Genomic DNA, 22,935 nt, shown 5'->3' with positions numbered 1-22,935 from the left:
ATTTTTGCAGCAAGCCAAAAGCTACATTTGTAGCATAGTTTTAGGCATACTTCGTTTATTAATGACAGTTCCAAATGCAACGCTGTGATAAGTTCCGGCGAAGAAATGTAAAGCAAATATGCAATTGCTTTGTTTGTTGCGAAAAGAAGAGCAAAACGTAAATGCTAAAGCAATGCAATAGCAAATTCTCACTATACACCAATACATATAAAGTTTAGCAGCTGATGATATAAAAACGATCGTCATTGTAAGAATGCAGTTTATTTACAAACCAGATTACAAGCAATTTGTTCGGTGCATGGTGAAACTGGAACGCTTGAGGAAGAACAAAGTACCTGAATAACTAAGTGTAAAAAAAAAACTAAACATATTAAGTGAGTAATAAGGAATTGCTAATTTTAAAGAAAGATAATAGTTATCTTTTGTTACAATGGATTTTAGTAATAGCAATACTCACTTTTCAAAGCTCTGTAGAACGCAATAACCAATGCCTTCTGATAGTGGGACAATGCCATTGTAAGTTATAGCTCCGACACATATGTAAGCAGTTTTTCATATAGATGAGTTTAACACAATCTTATGCATTATGAGTAGATTGCACGTATTTTTATGGAGAACGGTAGAATAAGCGACACTGGCGTCATCTGATATTGAAAAGTAGCCATCTCCCAAATTTTGTTCCAAGCAAATCATAGGAAGAAGAATTTGACATTTGCTTTGGCTAAGGATTTTGGCACACTTTGCAAGTGAAATCATTTTTCCCACTGGTTGGTAAAATTTCGAACATCTTTCGCAATTGAAACTGCAATATAACAATCGAATACGACACAAAATATGTTAGCAAGTATTTTTGTTGTATAGGGATTTTGTATGTGAATGGGCAAGGCGTAATATACTTGAATTGTCTAGTCTGAAGTTCCTTCATATTTACATACGCATCATCTTGGTTGATTGTGACGATGTCATTGGAATGCATAAGCTTGTGTTAAACGCATCTATATGAAAAATGTCATTGTGGCACGGCCTTTAAGGAAATGCAAATATTAACATCATACACCTATGTGCAGTAAAATAGAGCCAGTACAATGAGAATATTTCGATTATAATAAATAAAATAAAACAAAATTTACGAAAATAAACTTAGATTCATTGAAAAATAAGTGATTACTGATCTACATTTAATTGATTCGTTGGCAAGCAAATTTAAGTCAAAGTTACTCAGTAACGTGGTTAATTTTTGCCTAAAAACTGTTTAACTATAACTGACATAAATAATTACATATAAAAATATACAAAGAGATATTATATAATAAATAAATAAGGTTAGAACTAATTGTACACAAGGTACTTATCATAATTTGAAACGCATAAAAACTTGAAGGGTTGATTGACGCCACCTCCATTTAGAAGATGAAAATTTTAAAGTTTCGCAATCCGTAAATCAAAGGTTGTTAAATAAATCATGGTAAAATTTGGTTAGGAAGATATCCTCTCTACAGTATAAAAACTGGTTGAAAATTGATAAAAACGGTAGACGACTACGCCCAGTTAAATTTTTTAAGGTCTAATCTTAAGGAAAAATTCAATGGCGCATAATCATAGTCAAAACAAAATAGGTTTTAAATTTAGTTGCAGCTTTTTGACATAATTTTCTATGAGCTATCTGTCAAAAAAGCTGCAACTAAATTTAAAACCAATTTTATTTCGACTATGAATATGCGCCAATATCTTTACGGTATATAATTTCCTTACACTCACATTGTACATCCGTTGAAATATGAAGTAGCAAAGTACTACAGTTAAAACCTTTTTAAATTAGGCACGTTTCCGCCCTTATTTTCTTATAATCTCTCTATAAAGCTATTAATGCCATAACAAAACGAACAAACATCAACCAAACCTCATAAAATTCACTAAGACCTTTGATTTTATACGATAACTGTTTTGCTGCGAAAACTGTCGAAATTGGTTTGGAAGGCACGCACAATTATTATACCCAGCCGTCCATCTGCGCTTCCATCCATCCGTTAACATGACAATTTAAGCAAAAACTCAGACATCTTCACAAAATGTTGTACACGAATTTATCTAAACTCCGTATATATAGGTATTAGGGGGACACATGTAACCATATAAAATGCCTTATAAAGTGTGTAAACGTATACATTTATCTAGTGCGTAAACGAGCTGTCAAATTTTGTATGAAAAATCATTTACACAATTTGTATAAATTTACGCGCACGTTTCATTGTGTAAACGCGGTAAACTCAAAGGAATGCAACCTTGCAGACATTACAGCAGACATTTTCATCAGAAATCTCCAACATCAGCAAGTAAAGACGTTTTAGTTTTGTTTTTTCACTTAATCTTGGCGTTTTTTAATTTGTATAACAATCAAAAAAATTTCGTTTGGCAATAATACAGCTGATAAACAAAAAAGTTTATCAAGAATATTACTAGGTGCGTTCATATAACAGTGTGTGTAAATGGATATAATTTTACACCTTATAAGTTTATATGCTTTCATGAGTCCCCCTATTGAAAATAAACAAATTTGGACGTTAGCGATGCCCACTTTTTTATACCTTTCATGAACATGAAATGGTATATTAACTTTGGTCCGATGTTTGTAACGTTGAGAAATATAGAAGATAGACTCACCATTAAGTATACCGAATTGATCAGGGCGACGAACTGAGTTGATATAGCCATGTCCGTCTGTCTGTTTGAACGCAAACTAGTCCCTCAAATTTTGAGATATCTCAATGAAATTTGGCACAAGGATGTATTTTTGTTTTATATTAGACATTTGTCGGATCCGGTAGGATCGGACCGCTATAACATATATCTCCCATACAACCGATCGTTTAGATACGACGATTTTGGTCATTCCTGCTGCAAATTAGAAAGTATAAATGTGAAACTCGGTGATATATATTTTAATATATCATAGATGATATCTTGAAAAAATCACTTTGATCGGAGCTATATATGTATAGTATATATCTCATACAACCGATCGTTCAGATAGAAAGATTTTTGGCAATTTCTCCCTTAATTTCCAATATAAAAACGTTAAACTTGGTGATATTTATTCTAATATATGTCTAAGTAGATTTCATGAAAAAATCATTTCGATGGGATCTATATATAATATATATCCCATACAACCGATCGTTCATATAGAAAGATTTTTAGCCATTTCTCCCTTAATTTCCAATATAAAAACGTTAAACTTGGTGATATTTATTCTAATATATCATGGAAGATTTCTTGAATAAATCACTTTGATCGGAGCTATATGTATATAGTATATACCTATCCCATTCAACCGATTGTTCAGACAGAAAGATTTTTGGCCATTTCTCGCTTAGTTTCCAATATAAAAACGCGAAATTTGGTGATATATATTCTAATATATCATAGAAGATTTCCTGCAAAAATCATTTCTATCGGAGATATATATAATATATATCCCATACAACCGATCGTTCAGCTAAGGGGGTTTTTTGCCATTTTTTTTTTTTTATATTTATCTCAAAAATAGTTTAGGTATGTAAATCTGTTCACTATATATTTCTTATCATATACATCCGATTATTTGGAGATTACGAACGGGATAAGATTATTGTTCAGCCCCATTCATGAAAGGTATGAAGTCTTCGGCACAGCCGAAGACAGTCCCATCCTTACTTGTTTTAAGTTGTCTAAAGGTCTAACCTTAACAAATTTTAAATTATATTTTAGGCACATGATTGGAAAATTCAAATAGAAGGCGCGCCCCTTTTTGGTTATTCTATCCACAACATAAAAATCTACCAATTCTTATGAAATTTGGTAACATCATTGCTTTTGGGACAGTAACTGTTTTATAGCCCTTATAGAAGACGATATTTTCTTTCTAAAAGTAGTATCCCAGCAGCGAAGCGCACTAGTTTCCAAATGGCGCAGAACTATCGCATTAAAAGGCGATACTAGTTCCAATTCTGTCTCCTCGCGATGCTTCAACTGACACTTCTAACGTTGTGATATGCTACTAAACGGAACTGTTGCTTTGCGTGACTGTCTCCATTATCCGTTGCAGAGATTTTTCTGCTTTCATATTATTATATGTTTGTGAAATTTCTCTAAATTATATTTGAGAGAGCACACAGCTGGGTATATAATAATCTTTGGTTGCATCCGACGTTAGACTTTCGTAATTTTATTTGAAATAATATCATATAAGTGGCAACCTCGTAAAAGAGCTTTAATGACAGTACCTGAATAGGAAAAATCGTTTACAATGTAGCACATTATCTTTATCTACGGAGTACAAATTTCTGAAGTGATTTACTCAAGATGAATGTTTTGCGTGAGTATTTACAAATACCGTCATTTAAAGTTTTTAACTTTTTTTAGGGAACTTTTCAGTATAAAATTGTGTTGTTTTTAAATGGTGAAAAAAGCTTTCCAATTCTCGTCCATTTTTTTACGATCATGTGTATTTTTCCCATACATAAAAATTGCGTTCACAAATTTGTATGGAAGAAAATACGCTGCCCTACAAAAAGAATAGCAAAGAATTCTTATTAAACAAAATATAATTTTTTGGCCAACTAATAACTTTGAATAATCTAAAATGATTGCCCACTTAGTAAAAAAATTGTGCTTCCCCTAAGATCTTGAAACATACCACCAGCGTTGCCATATATTTTTTTTTCCAAGTCGTCAGACGCCGTCAAAAAAATCGACAAAAATCGTTATATCTATGGCAACAACCAATAACAACCAAAGTTGAGTTAGGATGAAGTTGGGTTATTACCAGGGGAGGTACGATTGTATTCGCCGGAAACCAAAATGAGATCGCCTGATTACATTCAACAATGTTCACTTTAAAAGCGCTTTTCTGAAAATTGTCTTTGATTGTTATTTTTCGTTGCCACATACAACATATAAAATCGTTTTAAATTCATTTCGTTTTATTTTATAAACAACAGAAACGTCTTAAAAGATAAATTTCAATATTATGACAGGAAAAGTTATTCAATTTTAAATAATCTTGGGCTAGCAATATTCCTTTTAATGTATCAATTTCCAGACGGTTTCGGATTTTTGTTTTGTTTAAATTTATTTTAGAAAAAATTCGTTCTACATTCGCTGAAGAGTGTGGCAAGCACATTAGATCTGCAACGAATGCACATATATTAGAAAAATCGTATGAGGGGTGCGAAGATTAAAAATATTTTTAATGGCTCAGAAAGTTCTAGTACTCTGTATAATACTACCTCTAAGGATAGCCAGCGAGTTTGACATGGATGTAGCATCTTTTTTGGCTGAAATTCCAATAGCGCAATTATGTTTCTCAATTGAGTAGGCACTTATCTGAGAACTATTGGAAACGTAATTATACACATTGCGCACCAATGTTTCTACACTGCTAGGTAGAATGACATATACATTTAAAAGTAATTAAATTACGAATTTCTTTTTCAAAAATTCGGGCGACCGAACTCTTCGAGCCGGTCATGTTATTGGCTCCAAAAGCTTAGTATAAGGTATACAATGTTCAATAAAGCTTGTATCTCAATTTTAAATATATGTTATTTCTTGGTATTTGAATCTTTAAAATAAATCTTACATAGAAGGCAGGCTTAAATCGTAATTTTTCATTACAAAATCGTCCAAGCGTCATTCTAATTGAAAATCGTCAAAATGAAGACGGCGTCGTCAATCTGTCAACGCTGCATACCATTGCAAAGTGTGAGTTGTTTATTTTATTGAACAACACTGTAGCGCTCGCACTCATTATTGTTTGTTGTTTTGTAAAGGCTCGTATACGTGACGATTGTCGTCGACCAAGACTTGCCATTTTATGCACTTACATATTAATCGTTTCTTTAGGGAAATGTACTTAAATAGATCCACGTGAAAGAGTAAAAATAAAACTACAACTTTCAAAAATTAAAATGTTAGTACTAGGGTGAGCAAAAAAATTATTTTTTCCTTTGATGAAGTAAAAATGTTCCTCAGGACATCCAAAAGTATAATCTCTAAAGATTTAAGATTTGTATTGTAAAGTTAAGAGGTACATCATCACCATTTTAATTTTTCAATAAAAATCGTATGGGGATGCGGTTGAACTTATACCTCGAATAGCTACTAAACGACTAAACTTAGCAACAATTTGTTTGCAAATTGTTTGTACGCCGTTCCTGTAGGATTATGTAAAACAAGTGATTTGTGTAGTAAATTCTATTTGTATGGGGAAACTAAAGTCGTTATGAGGCACATCCAAACATTAAAATAAAAATCTGAGGTAAAAATCTAGTTGAGGGGTCGACTGCTAATACGCTACCAAAAATATCAAGAGAGGTGTCAAAAGACGCGTATTAATCTCGAGAACAATAATCCGAAAGCGGAAAAGAAAAATTTTATCTCTGTCCGGAGATATTTGATGATGTTGAAGTTGGCGATTTTCATGTGGTTGTTGTGTTTGTACCCACAAAAAAAAGTGTGCATCACCGTGGCGGTAGCCATGGTTATACCACACGCCCGGCCTTGGCATGGCGTAGCCCAGGGTTATTTTTTATAAGCGCAGCCGAAGGCCGCTCCGCAGAAAGGTGTTCTGCGCAAAAATACTATGGATCCCACCCCCCGTTTCGGAGGTACCCGCGGGTCTTTTTTCGTTTTTTCGTTAAAATCGTTTGAACGAGTTATAATTTTTATTTTCCGCCTTCGGATTATTAATACTGATGCCAAGACGCGTCGTTTGACACCTCTCTCGACATTTTTGGTAGCGTATTAGCAGTCGACCCCTCAACTAGACTATTACCAAATCTGAAAGTCTTACAGGATATCTTTTAGGATGTCCTTAACAATATTTCCACTATACCAAAACGAAAAAGAATTTTTCTTTGGTCCACCCCAATACACAGTTTGTATGTTAATTGTTTTTGAGAGGAAAACCGACTGAATTAAGAGATTTGTTTACTCATTTGTTTACTCGTTTACGAATGATAATGCACACTGGGAATACATGTTTTTTGAGTATTTCAATGCTGTGGTTTCCGGGACTTATTATACAATCCCGGAAATCACTATTAACTTTCCTTCCACAGTTTTCTTTTGAAAAAGCTAATACGTTTTTTCTAGAAACTCTCCACCATTTTCTTAAAACTTTTTTTTTGTTTCAGCGCGGTATCACCATAGATCATAAGAAAACGCTGAAGAAATTTTTTTATTTTCTACCTATAGTAAGCCAAAGTTAAAGGTTTTTAATTGAAAATATGTATTTACCTATTCTATTATTCACGTTCTTTAGAAGAAATACTTCGTGGCTTAAGCTTTTGCTTGCAGCACTCATCCCGATAGCTATTTTATAAAGAAAATGAATAATAAAGTGGGAAAGTGCAAATTAAAATATTTGAAAACATACAATTTTCAAGGTTAGCTTTAATCTAGATACCGCGTTTAAGCACGAAAATTACTTAATCACGTTTAATCACCGACAATAAGCGAATATACATTATTTTTCCCTCGCTTCCTCATCAGCCGCATTAAATCGCTTATTTTTGAATCGTTACTCAAATCCTACTCTTTTTAAAGAAATATTACTAGACAAATCATTTTCTCTTTGAATATTTTTACAATTAATAAAATAATAAATACCGGGATTCTTTTAAATCTATCTTGGATTCTTCGGGACTCAAACGTGGCCGATGTTCCGGGTTTTAAATCTCTCATGCATTGTGCAAACATAGAAAGAAGACAGTTGTTTTGAAGATTTTCGAACAATAAAACAATCTTTTTTATATGCCATTACCTTTCCTATTAAAAAAAATTGCTGAAATCATCCTCATTTATTGTTATTTTTTTTTTTTAACCGGAATTCCTTTAAATAAAGTACTCCCATTCTAAAGGGGGACATATATAAAAAAAATGTTAAACAAGGGAGTGTGCCATGATCTATCCCACCACTTAAGAATAGATAGCACATGGTACAGTACCCAGATCGTCAATGAAAATTGCTATGTGTTCCTTGAACCCACGTGCGTGTTGTTTTGCTTTTCCATTTTTACTCTTGCTCATCCATTTACTCTAATGTATTTCCGATGCATATGTGTAGGATCTTCAAAATTTTCTGTTGATGTAATGATTCATTGGTTAGACAGATTTTGTTGAGATGTTATATATTTCCAATAAACCTAGTTAAGGAAAATTTTTGAGGGGCCGCTGGAACACCTTCTTTGTTTATATAATTGCTCAAATTTCAGTCAGTTTCTTCCACCCTTCTGTAATTTCAGACTTTTATAAAAAAAAAAACCGTGAAAACCAAGTACTCGTGAAGGTCAATGTGTAATTTTACAAGCTAACTAGAGCTCGCCCATGGTTGAAGTTAAACCACAACAGAGGTAACTTTGCCAGAAACAATTAATTTCGGGTTTTTTGAGAGCAGCTAACGATAAGCTTCTTTTGGCGCACATCCGATATCAGCAAGTTATTGCTTTGTTATCGGATTATTATCGCCAAGTCATCGACCTTTTATTGGTTCCTTCTCGGCTGTTTATAGACTGGTTACACGCCGATAAACAATTTTAGCACTCCAATAAGAAAACTTGTTGATAACAAACCGATACAAAATCGTTAACTCAGTGACAACCTTTATTATTGATGGCAAATTTATAGCGCTTCGAAAACAAATCCTTAGCCATATATACCTCGTCAATAACACACCGATAACACGTCGATAAGAAGAAGATAACACTCACATACCGGTCGTTATCAAACTCATAACTCATTAAAAACAAACCCTTAACACTTCGTTAAAAATGGGATAACTTGACTGTTTGATGATATCGTTCATATTAACTCTACTACTTACATACATATTAGGGTGGGTCGATTTGTATGGACGAAAGTGAACCGATATCGCCCCATTGATTTTCCGTAGGATTTGAACTCAGAAATTTAATTTTTTTTTTTTTACTTTTTTCGGATTTTGTTTTTAAGGTTTTTTTCATGACCTACTAAAAATTTTTTTTTTTTTTCAAAAAACTGTTATCGCCAACGTTGTTAGCGGACATTTTTTGGTCGGACAGGGTTTACATGAAAATTTTACAATGAAATGAAAAATTTTTTAGTGGGTCATGAAAAAAACCTTAAAAATCAAAGTCGAAAAAATGAAATTTCGCAGGCTCGAAAATTATTTTTTTGGGTATGCGTAGTGGAACTTTTTTTCCTGAGCTCAAATCCTATCTGGCGCGATATTGGTTAATAAATCGACCCAGTCTAATACATATATTGAAACCCTCATGACGATACAGTGTAGTAAGTACAATAATACCGATCCAAAAATTGCGCCTGCTTTTAATGTATGCTCCCAGTATCATGAGAAAAGATGTTTAAGTAGCAATAATCTAGGAGTCCTTCAGTTATTGCACTAAAACTATCTGGAGGCTTTTGAATAACTAACTTTAATAACCTTGTATTACCTAAAAAAATATTAAAGTTTTATTGCAGTTCCATTTTAATGTACATATATATGTATATATGAGCACTTGAATAGTATATGTATATGTATGTATGCTAGTGTTTATATGTTTATATGAATTTTTTTTGTTTACGAGTACCTATTTGATAATACTATTTATAATCATTCCGTCATAAGCCAACAAGCAGCACTTCTCAAAGGTGCATTTCGACACATCGTCGGCAAACAAGAGCCCCAAAACCTTAAAAAACATGTCGAAAGCAGTCGCATATATTTTACCACTCCTCTTACTACAATTATTATCCATCGACCTTTCTATGGGCTACTCAGCGCTTGAGGATGCACAAATAATTGCAGAATATAAAAGCCACATGAATGATACAAATCATGCCTTCGTAGCTCGAAAGTTGGTGCATCAAGCAAGTTGGGCGGCAGTGGGTAGCATATCAACCAATGAGAAGATCAAGAACTATCCAATGGTTAATATAATATCAGTGGATGATAGTGATTTGAATGGTTCATCAACTGGGCGTATACACTTTTTGTTAACCGATTTGGATTTCACCGGCCCCGATTGGCAGCATAATAATAAAGTGACATTTCTTTTTACGGATGATGAAAACTTGAATTGCAAGCAACGTGGCGAAGATCCAATGGAACCGACTTGTGCGCGCGCCATAATAAGTGGAAGGGTTAAGAAGGTAAATGATAAGAACTTAATATTGATGTGTGTTTCTTTTTAGATTGAGTTTGAATGGATTTTGTTTTTTAATTGCAGTTGAGTACTGAAAGCGTGGATTATAACGATTGGATAGAGGCATTCAAAGCACGTCATCCTGCTGCTAGAAACTGGCTCAAAGGTAAATGAATATCGATAGCAGGGAATTGAGTTTGTATGCGAAAACTTGTTTCAGTTAATTCAACTTCAACTGTAGACAGCCTGAAAGTATGCAACAATTCACTTATCGACTTTTGTTGAACTTGTACATTAGGGTGGGTCAAATTTATTGTCTATCTTATCTATGTGTCATACTGAGTAATATTGCCCATGGGACCATAGGTCTGAAATGAAAATGAAATGGCTCGAAGCCTCCCTAATTTTGTTAGAAAAGATTTTTTTAGAAATTTGTATTATTATTTTTGTTAGAAAATATTTTGGGCTGGGTATTTAAAAATTGAATTTGCAATATGGGAAAGTAAAATATTCGTCGCTATAGGGCGCTTTCCCACTATTTTTCGCATTTTATCGCTTCTTTTTGGCAAAATCGACGAATATTTTACTTTTCCATATTGCAAATTCAATTTTTAAATAGCCCAAAATATTTTCTAACAAAAATAATAATAACAATTTCTAAAAAAAAATATTTTCTAACAAAATTAGGGAGGCTCGAAATTCATTTCAGATCTATAGTCCCATGGACAATATTACTCAGTATGACCCATAGATTCAGAAACTGGATGTGCACCTGAAGTTTTTTACCATACAATTTGACCCGGCCTAATGTACATATACTACGTTAGGGTGCCCATTATTTACCAAGCTGGTTTTTTATACCCATCTTGTAATTGTACACAAGGGTATAATAACTTTGATTTTATAACGGTCGTATGCAAGAGCATAAAAATCGAGATAGATAGAGATTTCCTCATACCAAAATTATCAGTATCGCTCACATTTGGGAGAAAAAAATTCAAAAGTTTTTTAAGGCGTAGATCAAAAGCTGTTGTAAAAATATCATGTTGAAATTTGGCACGGAGGTTTTGCATACTATTATATATCAACTGGTAAATGGAGTATCACCATATCTTGGCTGCCGTTTCGAAAACGCGGTATCTCAGAAAACATTCGAATAACGTCCTATTTCAGAATTTGTTTCAAAACCGCTCTACGTGTGCTTGAATTCAATACATTTGGACATTATCAGGGGGATTTATAAAAAAGGTTCTAAGGTAGGGCATTTTTGAAACCAATTTTGAAATAGGCTGTTTTTGAGAAATATTCTCAGATAGGGCGTTTTCGACAGGTAGCTGAGATAGGGTGATACCCAAGGCAGTCGGGTCTATGTACCGGAGCGACTCGGGATTTTTCCCGACCAAGGACTGTCATATCAGTGTGACCCCATTTAATTTGTTTCGTCCCTCCCACAAATTGTCATCCTCCCAGCAGCTCCTTGCAGCAGGACTGCTACATATTCTCTTACTCCGGGAAGGTATCGAACCCAATCCGGGTCCGTCTCCTGACCCCGGTCCTGAGAAATGGTTTTCTGCATTTGCCAGAAAAGAATCTTTTTAGGACGGTCATACTCTGTTCAGTGTGTCTCGTGCAAGGGCTGGTTGCATCGGACAGGTTGTTCTGGGCTTGATCCCAAAACCCGACGTCCACGTAACTTTTATAAATATTTTGTGGCTCCTTGCTGCTCACGCCCAAGGGCGTCCCGTAGTCTACGCCTAAGCGCATCCCCACTACCTTCCAGCAGCTTCGCTGCTCAGCAAGCCACAACAAGTACCCGCTGCTGCTCGCGCCCACGGCGCCAACAACTCAAACAGCTGATACCACTCATAACTACTACCTTCGTAGTAGAGCTGGTAGCAATGCTGAGCATCAGCCCCTGCCCCCGTCTTCTTCTCCCCCCTCTTTCCTGGCAGCAATCGTGCAGGTCAGGGAAACAGACTCTTAGTCCCTGCCTCCGTTTGCACCGTCTGCCAGCACAGAATATATAGGTTTGCGACATCCGCTCAATGCAGCTCCTGCCTTGGGTGGTGCCACTTTCCTAGATGTTCTGGTCTCCGCGACGGCAACCCCTCGACGGGTTTCATCGCGCCATGTTGCCAGGTCGCAAACCCAAATCATCCGGGTACCCCAATGCTTGCCCAAGGGCGCCCAGTCCCAAGGCCACAACAGCAATTGCGTCCTGGCCTTCCACAACCTAGGCGTAGTCACCCGTCACTTACCCCTAGAGTGGCGGCGTCACCCCTCATGCACTTCAGAATTCTGCAATTCAACTGTAATGGACTAACTGGGAAGATTACGGAGATAGTCGATTTCATGAAGCGGCACAACATCCGCATTGCTGCGATTCAAGAGACTAAACTCACAGCAAGATCTGCATTGCAGACTTGCTCTGGTTATAATGTCCACAGGAAAGACCGCGAGAGCGGAAATGGAGGCGGCCTCGCGTTTATTATACACCACTCTGTGCAATATTATATATTTGATCCTGGCATCGACCGCAGGGACAATGTCTTAGAACGTCAAGGCCTATTTGTCCGGTCAGGCGATGCAAATCTAGAAATCATCAACATCTACATCCCTCCTGTCACCTGTTGCTCCAGTGGATACCGCCCTAATATCGAGGCCTTACTCACTGGCAACAATCGCATTATCTTAGGCGATTTCAATGCCCATCACGACCTATGGCATTCAAACTAGCGGGCGGACAGTAGGGGTGAGATGTTGGCGGATCAAATAGACGAAACGACGTTCTGCACAATAAACGGAGACGCCCCCACACGTATGGTAGGAAGCTGTCATAGCTCGCCAGATATCTCAATCGTGAGCGCAGAACTCGTAAACTGCGTCAACTGGCAGCCGATGGTAACATTGGCATCCGACCACCTGCCCATACTTATTTCGTTCGAGCGTACCGCCGACTTCATCGTCACCGAAAAACGCACTTTCATAAACTTCAAAAAAGGAAAGTGGGAAGAATATAAATCTGCAACAGACAGCAGCTTTGCTGCCCTCCCTATCCCGACTGATGCCCGCCAAGGGGAGCGTGCCTTCCGTAAGGTCATTGAATCCGCCTCGGCACATTTCATTCCCGCCGGGAGAATTCCCGAAATCCGGCCCCACTTCCCGGCGGAGGCCGCGAGCTTAGCGAGGGAACGCGACCTTATAGGACAGCTTGATCCAGGCGACCCCCAAATAAGGGATATAAACCAACGCATCAGATTGCTTGTGGACGAACACAAGCGGGCGAAATGGGAAGAGCACCTAAGAGGTTGTAACCTCTCTACCGGTGTAGGTAAACTTTGGTCCACCGTAAAGTCCCTATCGAATCCGACTAAGCACAAAGACAAAGTTTCCATCGCCTTTGGTGATAAGGTGCTGTCGGATGCGAAAAAATGCGCGAGCGCTTTCTGCCGACAATATATAATGCATCCTACGGTCGACAAAGGTAGACGGAGAGCCAATAGACACGCACATAAACACAAACTCAGCGCGTCACCAATTACCATCACCGCTAGAGAGGTCACGCCATTGGTCGCGCTAAACCATCCAAAGCAGTGGGCCCAGACGGCATAGCCATGCCGATGCTTAAAAACCTAGGGAAAGAGGGTTTCAAATATTTAGCGCATGTCTTCAACCTGTCTCTTTCCACCTTTGTCATACCCGAGAAATGGAAAATGGCCAAGGTGGTCCCGCTACTAAAGCCTGGGAAACCAGCTAACGCAGGTGAGTCATATCGTCCGATATCTCTCCTATCGCCAGTGGCAAAGACGCTTGAAGCCATTTTGCTCCCTTATTTCCAAGCACATTTGCAGCTAGCCCCTCATCAGCATGGCTTCAGAAAACTCCATAGCACTACCTCCGCGCTAAATGTCATTAGCACCCAGATAAATTGCGGTTTGAATCAATATCCCCACAATAGAACAGTACTCGTAGCGTTAGACCTATCAAAAGCTTTTGATACGGTCAACCATGGCTCGTTACTGCAAGACCTGGAAGGGTCTACCCTTCCCCCATGTCTTAAAAGGTGGACCGCAAATTATCTGGGTGGTCGGCAGGCATCGGTGCAATTCAGAAACGAAACATCAAAACAAAGGAGAATTAAACAAGGGGTGCCACAGGGTGGTGTCCTATCCCCGCTTTTGTTTAATTTCTACATATCTAAGCTACCTTCACTACCGGAAGGAGTCACAATCGTTTCCTACGCCGATGACTGCACAATAATGGCCACAGGCCCAGGCCCAGAGATCGATGAGCTATGCAATAAAATAAACGGCTATCACTCTGATCTCTCCAGTTTTTTCGCCTCGCGAAACCTGGCATTGTCACCGACTAAATCTTCCGTGACCTTATTTACAACATGGACGCCCCAAATGTCGACCATATTGAACATCCACGTCGATGGCACTACGCTACCGACTGTCCTACACCCCAAAATCTTGGGTGTGACGTTTGATCAGGATCTACATTTTGGTGCGCACGCAACCACAATTGTTCCAAGAATTCAGAGCCGTAATAAAATCCTCAAATCCCTTGCTGGCAGTACCTGGGGAAAAGATAAAGAAACGCTCTTGACCACATACAAAGCAATTAGCCAGCCGATTACGTGCTACGCGTCACCCATATGGTCGCCAAGCCTAAAAACCACCCACTGGAAGAAACTACAGGCCTGCCAAAATACTGCTTTCAGAATCGCCACGGGCTGTCTTCTTATGTCCCCAGAACACCATCTGCATAATGAGGCGAGAATACTCCCCATCAGGGAGAGAAATGAGATGCTGACCAAACAGTTTCTGTTGAATACCCAGAAACCTGGGCATCCCAACAGACATCTGATTGACGAACCAGCACCGCCTAGGGGCCTAAGGAGTCATCTCCGTGAGCATTTTGAGGAAATACGGCACCTGAGAACCCAGCCGTATGAAGCGAAAAAACACAAGCAGGTCCTTGGTGAACTCCATAGACAGGCGTCGGACCTTTATGTCGGGAATTGCCCGGTGAATCCAGTACTTGAAGAAAAATATCCAGAACTCGCAGAAGGGGAACGCATACTCCCCAGGGAAACGCGTGTCATCTTGCTCAACTTCGTTCTGGATACTGTAACAGGTTAAACTCTTACCTATCCAGAATCAACCCCGACATACAAAATGTATGCCCCGCTTGCAATGTGTCCCCACATGACACCAACCATCTCTTTAATTGTAATGTGGAACCAACGCCTCTAACACCCCTTTCCTTATGGTCCACCCCTGTTGAAACGGCAAGTTTCCTTGGACTCCCGTTAGAGGATATTGATGACAATTTGTGATCGGTCGTGGCTATTAGGTGGGGCGAGCATTGCTACAACAACAACAACATAGGGTGATACTCCACGTAGTCGTCTATATACGCTTAATGAAAATTAATAAAATCGGCAGGCGACCACACCCACTTAAAAAAAACCGATTTCGAAATATGTAAAAATGCAATAACGCATTACCAAACACCTAGTAAGTAATAAAACTTGATGTGTGAGTTGAACAAAAAATATAAATTTGGTAAAATTTTATAAAATGGGCGTTGCACCTCCCACCTGTATAAAAAGAAGATTTAAGTTTTTTAAGTCGTAAATCAAAAGCTGTCGAAGATGTTATGTTGAAATTGGAAAAATTAAAAGGGATGAATTGATTAAAAATAAATACCTAGTGCAAGATACCTGCTGCGATGGCTTGGCCAAGCTTCTTTTCCAAAGAATTATAAAGCTAGACAAAAAATGTGACAGACATGGTAATCTGCATTTTGCGGAACAATCACACTATTGAGACCCCTTATAATATCTTCTATATAATATTGAAAAGAAAAAATTACATACTTTAAATAAGAAATGAAGGCAGATCACACCTAGATTTTTACTATTCTAATGTTTTAAACTTTATAAATAAGTTTTTTAATTGTTATTTTATCTTTTTCAGCACATAATTTCTATTTATGTGAATTACAAATTGAAAATATTTTTGTATTGGACTACTATGGCGGCCCACACGATATAACTGTCGATGACTATTTTAATGCAAAACCGAACTGAAGGAACAAGCAGTGATAAACACTGATCTAAATAACATTAGACGTACATGGATAGTTTCAACCTTAACTTAATAGATTTTAAAATTTTATGGTATATTTACCAATTTAACAGAAACTTGGTTTTGTAAATATAAAAGTGATAAATAAAATGATTAAAACAAGATATAAATAAAACTTCTACATATGTTTCTATGGATATATTAAAAAAAATATATATACCATGTTTTATTTCATGGTGGATATTCAAACATCTATGTTCCTATGGATATATGCTCTTTATAATCCATCTCTATAGAATTTTGAAAAAGTAGAAGATTGGCGATTATCTGTAAAAAAATAGATACACTTTTTTCTATCTGCATAAGCAGTTATATGGGATATATCTTTCCTATAAAGCCGATCTTGCTGATCTTTGCCTAAAACATTACCTCACGTACTAGTAAACATTTGCAGGTCTTAGCCGGTAGCATGAAAACAGCAAAAATCCGATTATATGAACAAACGGTTGTATGGACAATATGTGTAGTAGGATCTCGGGTTACCGTGAAAAATGTTGTAAGAGGCATCATTATTTATAAGTCAGTTCTTTCTCACCCTCGCATATCATTTAATCATAAAATGGTATAGGATGATTTATGTATATGGTAAGGGTTCACCTCAATAGAAACCTTTATCGGAACTTATGTTTTGCAAACTACTTGATGTACAAACTCTATTCATGTGCGGTATGGGATCTGCTAACCCTTTGATCTGAAGATATTGGCTTAAGTAAGCGTATGAGTGACCTTCATTCAAAAAATCGTATTTCAAACCAAAATGGAATTAACTTACAACAGGGGTCGTCTCCTAATAAGCGTCCAAAAATATCGGGAAAATATGTTGAGTCGTTAAAAAGATACTAGCCCAAATATGACCTTGGGCCACTACGAAACTACTTGGTCATTTCGCAAAGCATATTATCAACATTTAAGGAATAATTTTGCTGTAAAAAGGTTAGCTAGCAAAATTAAAAAAAGGTAAATACTTTAAGATCGCTGTAAGTTAGAATCATTGCACGCATTATTGTTAACACTTGAAATTAAAATTTGGTCCAACTCAGCGAAGGATCAAAGAAGCCGACAGAAATAGAGTGGGAGGGAAAATAAGAAAAAAAGCGAAAGAAGTAAGACAAGAAATAAAATGTGGATTTAAAGAAAAACAAATTTTTTTAGTTATTGGATTATTGCAGGGTGGTCCTCAACTTTTTAAAACAAACTTGATTTTTTATTGAAAGCTTTTTCAGATGAAGTTAAATTTTAAATAGTACAGAATAGTACTAAGATTAGGTCACAAATTTCAATATAGGCATGGTACCAGGGTGGTTAGATCGATTCCCAGTACTCGAAAAATATCTGAAGAAGGAACGGCGGGTCCCGAAACACTTAATCCATGCATCAGTATTTTTTAAAAAGTTTGAGATCTCATCAACATTTTTCAAGTTTTAGTTTAATGCGATTTACGAGGAAGTCGCAGTCCAGGCCTGTCGGTTTTTACTACAAATTTTATTTAATTAGATTAGATGACGCGAAACAATCAATTTCTTTTAACACATATTTACAAATTTTTACATTTTACTTTATCACGCATAAAATTAATTTTAATCATTACAAAATATGTAAGTTTTGTAATAGTCTATTTATTCAAGCTAAATGCTTATCAATATTAACATTTACATATTCTTGGACAAACGAATATCAATTCTCAGATCTTTTAAATATGTTTATACTTATTTACAGTAAGTCAAAGAAATATATGTATATACCTTCAATAAAAAATAAAGCTTTAGTGTAAAATAGTCGAGATTATTTCTTGGATCCTTTCTGTTGTGTTTCGGTATAATTTCGTCGCTGTATTCGTAACTTCAGGGCCATTTGGGTTTCGAAAATCCTTCGCAACTTTTTTCGGGTTGATTTTTAAACTAAGTTGGTACAGTTTCGGGATTACCTCCTTCATTATTTTCGCGACCATTTCAGGAAGTATACGGAACCGTTTTAGTATAATTTTTAAAGGATTTTTCGAGATTATTTTGAAAGTAATTCGAATTACTTGCTGCATCATTGTTATTGGGAAGGTTAGGTTGAACTGGACGGTCAATAAAGAACTCACATTGACTGATTGTGTCCATAGTGTTACCAGAATTTGTTTGGCAACCAAACAGAAGAACCCCAATCAGGTGCCAGGATATATGTTATAGAATAACTCCGTCCTCTTGGCAAATACTAGCAGCTTTCTAGGAGCCAGCTTAATTGCTGCCTCGAGATCTGGCAACTCTGCCGCCACTAATCGCTGGAGCCTTGACCTGGCGAGCGAAGGACACGCACACAGAACGTGCTCAAACTTTTCTTCCTGCAGTGTCCAGTAAGTATGCCCATCGTGAAAGGGTGTTGTCAGAAGACTAATAAATATTTTCACGCGCCTCAGGAAAAACCCGTCCCCCTATGTCCATCCCGTGGAGTTTATAAATTTGAGAAGTTCTCCCGGCCTAACATCCTTGAGTTCTGGGAGGCTTTCGAAAAAGGGCTTTCCAGAAACTTTACTCTGCTTCGACAGTGTGCTGGGTATTCGCACAGCAGATGTTCAACAGTTTCGTCCGCCTCCGGACGCTTGCAGCTGCGACAGGAGGTATTCTGTTCCAGTCCCAATCGGGCCGCATGTACCCCAATTGTCCAATGCCCCCTAAGCATCGCAAATCGTATTGATATATCCCTTCTGTTCATCTTAAGGACAGCTACAGATCGTTTTTCGTTATATAGTGGCCACAAGCTCTTGGAAACTCTACAGGTCCGCAACCGATTCCACCTATTGTTGGCCTCACTCAACCAGTGCAGGGAGATGCCTGTATGTTTCGATGCCCCGGCACCCATATCAGGGTAAAAATCTGCCGGCTCGCCAGAATCATGGTGCTCTCCCTACACTGCCCAACCATATCATCAGATGATATTGTCCCCAAGAGCCGCCTGGCTATCGGAGAAAATGGCTACCCTGTTACCGTTACCATTGACATCCATGAACGCTTTACACGCCTCTTGGATAGCGAAACTCTCAGCTTGAAACACGCTTGCCGAGTCGGAAAGCTGCATACATAAGGACATGGGCGGGACAGTCGCAAATACTCCCGCTCCCACTCCGCAAGCCATTTTAGATCCGTCCGTGAAAACCGAGATGTCGAATCTCTGAGTGATCCCCCATCCTCCCAATCTTTCCTTGTGGGGGGAAGAGAATTGTGTAGTTTGTGTTGAAGACTTTCCTTGGACATATGTTGTCCTTTTTTGACGGGAGTCGTTAATATAGAGCAGGATACGGCCGTGCCCGTATGTACGTATAAGTTGATTGTTATAGTTATGGAACTCACTGTTTAAAATATAGTTAACAAATTCTGAGAATTCCCCCAATCAATACATACAGATACATATTAGGAACTTGCATATGTAATTCATCTACAACTCGTTTGAAGATGCACCGACAGTACTAGGAATACCTTGCAATTGTTTTTTGTTCGTAAATATGCATTTTCTATAGTATATATATACATATATATGTATCTATTACATATATAACACATTTACTATTTAAGCGCAATGTAAAACGTAATTCGCATTAAAAGTTAACCAAACGCCGGCCTTACAATGTCGAAATCATTCGCAATCTTCTGAACTTTACTCTTCGCTCTAATATTCTTGGATTTCAGTGCAGCCTACTCTGCTCATGGACGTCCACCACGTCCCATTAGTGATCCTGTGCTTGCACGTCAACTGGTACATAACAGCAACTGGGCTGCAGTGGGCAGCATTTCGCACAATGACAAAATTTTGGATTACCCAATGGTGAATATAATCGCTGTAGATGATAGCGCTTTGAATGGCTCATCGACTGGACGTATACACTTTTTGTTGGCTGATTTTGAATTTACCGGCGCCGATGCTTTGCATAATAGTAGAATGACTTTCTTCTTTAGTGAAGAACAAAGTAATTCGTGTAATAAACGTGGTGTAAATCCCATGGAACCGGCTTGTCCACGTGTCATGATTAGCGGTCGAGTGAAAAAGGTGAGATCTATTTTGCGATAGGGGTGTCTGAGTGAAAATTTAGCTGTAACTAAATTTTAACATATATTTAATGCATTTTTTATTCCTTTATTTAGTTGGACACCACGAGCCCGGAATATGAGGACAATATGGAAGCATTCAACAATCGTCATAAACACTTTAAGATTTGGGTGCAAGGTGAATCGGGGTTTGAATACAATAATTTTTTATGTTTTCTTGAATATGATATAGTACCTCTCACAGAGCTTGCCTATATAGGAAACTAGTTCAGAATCAAACAATTTTTGGGCAGGGTCCGTAACGTGTTATACGATCACGGATCGAAGCCCAATTTTATATAAATGAATTTTGATCACGGATCCTAAGGCTTGATCCACACGATCCATTGCATATGATCCAACAAGCAGGAAAGGCGTGGACAAAAGGCTCACGATGGGCATACTTACTGGACACTTCCTTCTGGCGTAACATGCGTTTAAGTTAGGTCTCTTCAGTAACAGCAAGTGCAGGAAGTGTGAGCTGCGGAAAGAAACGGTTGAGCACGTTCTGTATTCGTGTCCTGCGCTCGCCAAGTCAAGGCTCCAACTATTAGGGTCAGCAGAGTTTCCAGATCTCGAGGCAGCAATTAAGCTATTTCCTAGAAAGCTTCTGATATTTGCAAAGAGAGCGGAGTTATTCTATAAGATATGTCCTGGCACCTGAGCGAGGTTTGGTCGTCAACAAAATTCTGGTAACACCAAGGAGACACTCTGTCCAAGTGGGGTCCAGTTCAACCTAACCTAGATGCACACGGGGGTAGCGTCATAGACACGTTCAAGATTTGTCATGTAGCTACGATTCGTCTACACGTCCAACTTGTTTGGAGAGCTTTTCAACCATTTAACACTTCAACAATGTCTAACCAAGCTTTTTTTTTGTTTTAAATACCTTTTTTATTTTAACTTTAACTCGAGGCGGACCAATCTTCTGAGCGCTATTTGTTTGACCGTAAACTATATTCTAAGTGACTGATTCATTCATGCCGACATACGTTGTCTTGAACGAACTTTTTCCCACCTGAACGTAAATTCGAACACGCTCTGTGGCGATTCTCTTCTCCTTTTCTCATTTTACGCACCCTCCCCCTGCATATATCCTCAAACCCTGTTATTCTCAATCAACACTTCTATTTCCATATCCATGTACCTACTCTCGTCTCTCTACACCGATTTCAGTCCCACTTACCAGTAACAAATTAAATACACAACCATCGAGCGACTTACGCTATTCTTCACCAATCACAGTCACTTTTTGATACCCAACCATGTTGCTTAATAGCTCCGAAACATATTCAGACTTTAAGATGGGTTCGGAAGGGCTCGGCATACTTAAATATAAGTCGTGATAAAATGTTTGAGAAACATACATACGTACGTGTTCACTTGTATCGTGCCTGTTTCTTATATTTTCTTGCTGATCGCTCTTTACAGTGGGGTTGCGTGAGGTTGGTAACGGCTGGAGTGTATATATTTCTTATGTTTCTTTAATATCAATCAAACGATTTTTCAAATCGAAGATTTTTTCAGCTCTTTCGTATGTCTGCCAGTTCAAAAACGTCCTATCACCAAATTATTTGCAGAAATCCCCTTATTTTCAAAAATGCTTCACATCAGAATTTGATTGAATAACGCCCTATTTGAGATTTCGGATGAAGTTCGGCGTATCTCAGAATATTTTCAAAAATGCCTTATTTCAGTAAAAAATTTTAAATTTATACTAAGATGGCTCGGTTTTGAAACAGCTTCCGAGTTGTTCTTCAAGGACATTTTTTCAAACGTTTTTTGAAATAGGGTGTTTTCGGAACAGCGAGTACAGCGAGTACAACGAGTATCTCTCCAACTCAATATATATGTAAAAATTTACTAAGAAAATATTTTTTATTTCAATTTCAGCACATCATTTCTATCTAAATGAATTGGAAATCGAAAATATTTTCATTGTTGCTTATCAGGGCGGTCCACGTACAATCGATGCCGAGGATTATTACAATGCACAACTTTAAATTGTGCGTAAAATCTGTTATATGAAATTGAAGACGGAAAATTATGTATAATGCGATGCATAAAATCTTGATGTTTTAAAGAAAATATATATTACTAGCTGTGCCCGGCGCGCGTTGCTACGCTAACAACTAAAATAAATTTAGGAAAAATTATTTTAAAGAAAAATCAGTACACAAATATTTAATTCATTCTAAACCATTTTATTGATTTTGCTTATTTCTAAATTATAAAGTTTAGTTTCAATTCGATGTTTATTGAAGTGCTGTGGGATACACAATATGTTTTGTTTTTCCATCTGGTGCGTAGGCGAATAAATCAGAAGGTTTTCCGACACGTGAGCAAGCTACATAGAGCTGTCCATGTGAGAAGCATGGATTCTCCAAATTTAATCCACACACTTGTAAGGATTGTCCTTGTGCTTTGTTAATAGTCATTGCGAAAGCGAGTCGCACCGGGAACTGTACACGTTTGAATTCGAATGGCATATTATCGGGATCATTGGGATACGTGGCAACAGTACGTCGTCACCTTTGAATTTTCCAG

General features: G+C 37.5%; 2 protein-coding genes across 4 annotated transcripts; both read left to right on the top strand.

Annotated features, from left to right (window-relative positions):
* Positions 1 to 215: 215 nt before the first annotated feature.
* On the top strand, positions 216 to 16,439 carry LOC137237273 (protein CREG1-like). Of its 3 annotated transcripts, XM_067760698.1 has the most exons (5): positions 301 to 374; positions 442 to 516; positions 9,650 to 10,173; positions 10,251 to 10,332; positions 16,154 to 16,439. In XM_067760698.1, the coding sequence occupies exons 3-5, from the start codon at positions 9,724 to 9,726 to the stop codon at positions 16,264 to 16,266; spliced, it is 645 nt and encodes a 214-aa protein (XP_067616799.1). In that variant the 5' UTR covers positions 301 to 374; positions 442 to 516; positions 9,650 to 9,723; the 3' UTR covers positions 16,267 to 16,439. The 3 variants fall into 3 exon arrangements, with proteins under 3 accessions (XP_067616798.1, XP_067616800.1, XP_067616799.1); XM_067760697.1 differs by lacking the exon at positions 442 to 516 and having other exon boundaries at positions 216 to 374; XM_067760699.1 differs by lacking the exon at positions 442 to 516 and having other exon boundaries at positions 247 to 331.
* Positions 16,440 to 19,894: 3,455 nt separating this feature from the next.
* Positions 19,895 to 22,635, top strand: LOC137237272 (protein CREG1-like). The gene is made up of 3 exons (XM_067760695.1): positions 19,895 to 20,350; positions 20,446 to 20,527; positions 22,282 to 22,635. The coding sequence occupies exons 1-3, from the start codon at positions 20,126 to 20,128 to the stop codon at positions 22,389 to 22,391; spliced, it is 417 nt and encodes a 138-aa protein (XP_067616796.1). The 5' UTR covers positions 19,895 to 20,125; the 3' UTR covers positions 22,392 to 22,635.
* The last annotated feature ends 300 nt before the right edge of the window (positions 22,636 to 22,935 follow it).

The sequence above is a fragment of the Eurosta solidaginis genome, chromosome 1, assembly GCF_040869045.1.
Source record: "Eurosta solidaginis isolate ZX-2024a chromosome 1, ASM4086904v1, whole genome shotgun sequence".
In the NCBI taxonomy this organism is placed as follows: domain Eukaryota; kingdom Metazoa; phylum Arthropoda; class Insecta; order Diptera; family Tephritidae; genus Eurosta; species Eurosta solidaginis.
Note: the sequence above shows the minus strand (reverse complement) of the source record. Positions and strands in the feature narration are given on the sequence as shown.

Coding starts and splice junctions, on each gene's coding strand:
- LOC137237273 (XM_067760697.1), top strand. CDS start 9,724: ATGTCGAAAGCAGTCGCATATATTTTACCACTCCTCTTACTACAATTA. Junction 10,174..10,250: donor TAAGTGGAAGGGTTAAGAAG/GTAAATGATAAG, acceptor TTTTAATTGCAG/TTGAGTACTGAAAGCGTGGA. Junction 10,333..16,153: donor TGCTAGAAACTGGCTCAAAG/GTAAATGAATAT, acceptor TATCTTTTTCAG/CACATAATTTCTATTTATGT.
- LOC137237272 (XM_067760695.1), top strand. CDS start 20,126: ATGGTGAATATAATCGCTGTAGATGATAGCGCTTTGAATGGCTCATCG. Junction 20,351..20,445: donor TTAGCGGTCGAGTGAAAAAG/GTGAGATCTATT, acceptor TCCTTTATTTAG/TTGGACACCACGAGCCCGGA. Junction 20,528..22,281: donor CTTTAAGATTTGGGTGCAAG/GTGAATCGGGGT, acceptor TTTCAATTTCAG/CACATCATTTCTATCTAAAT.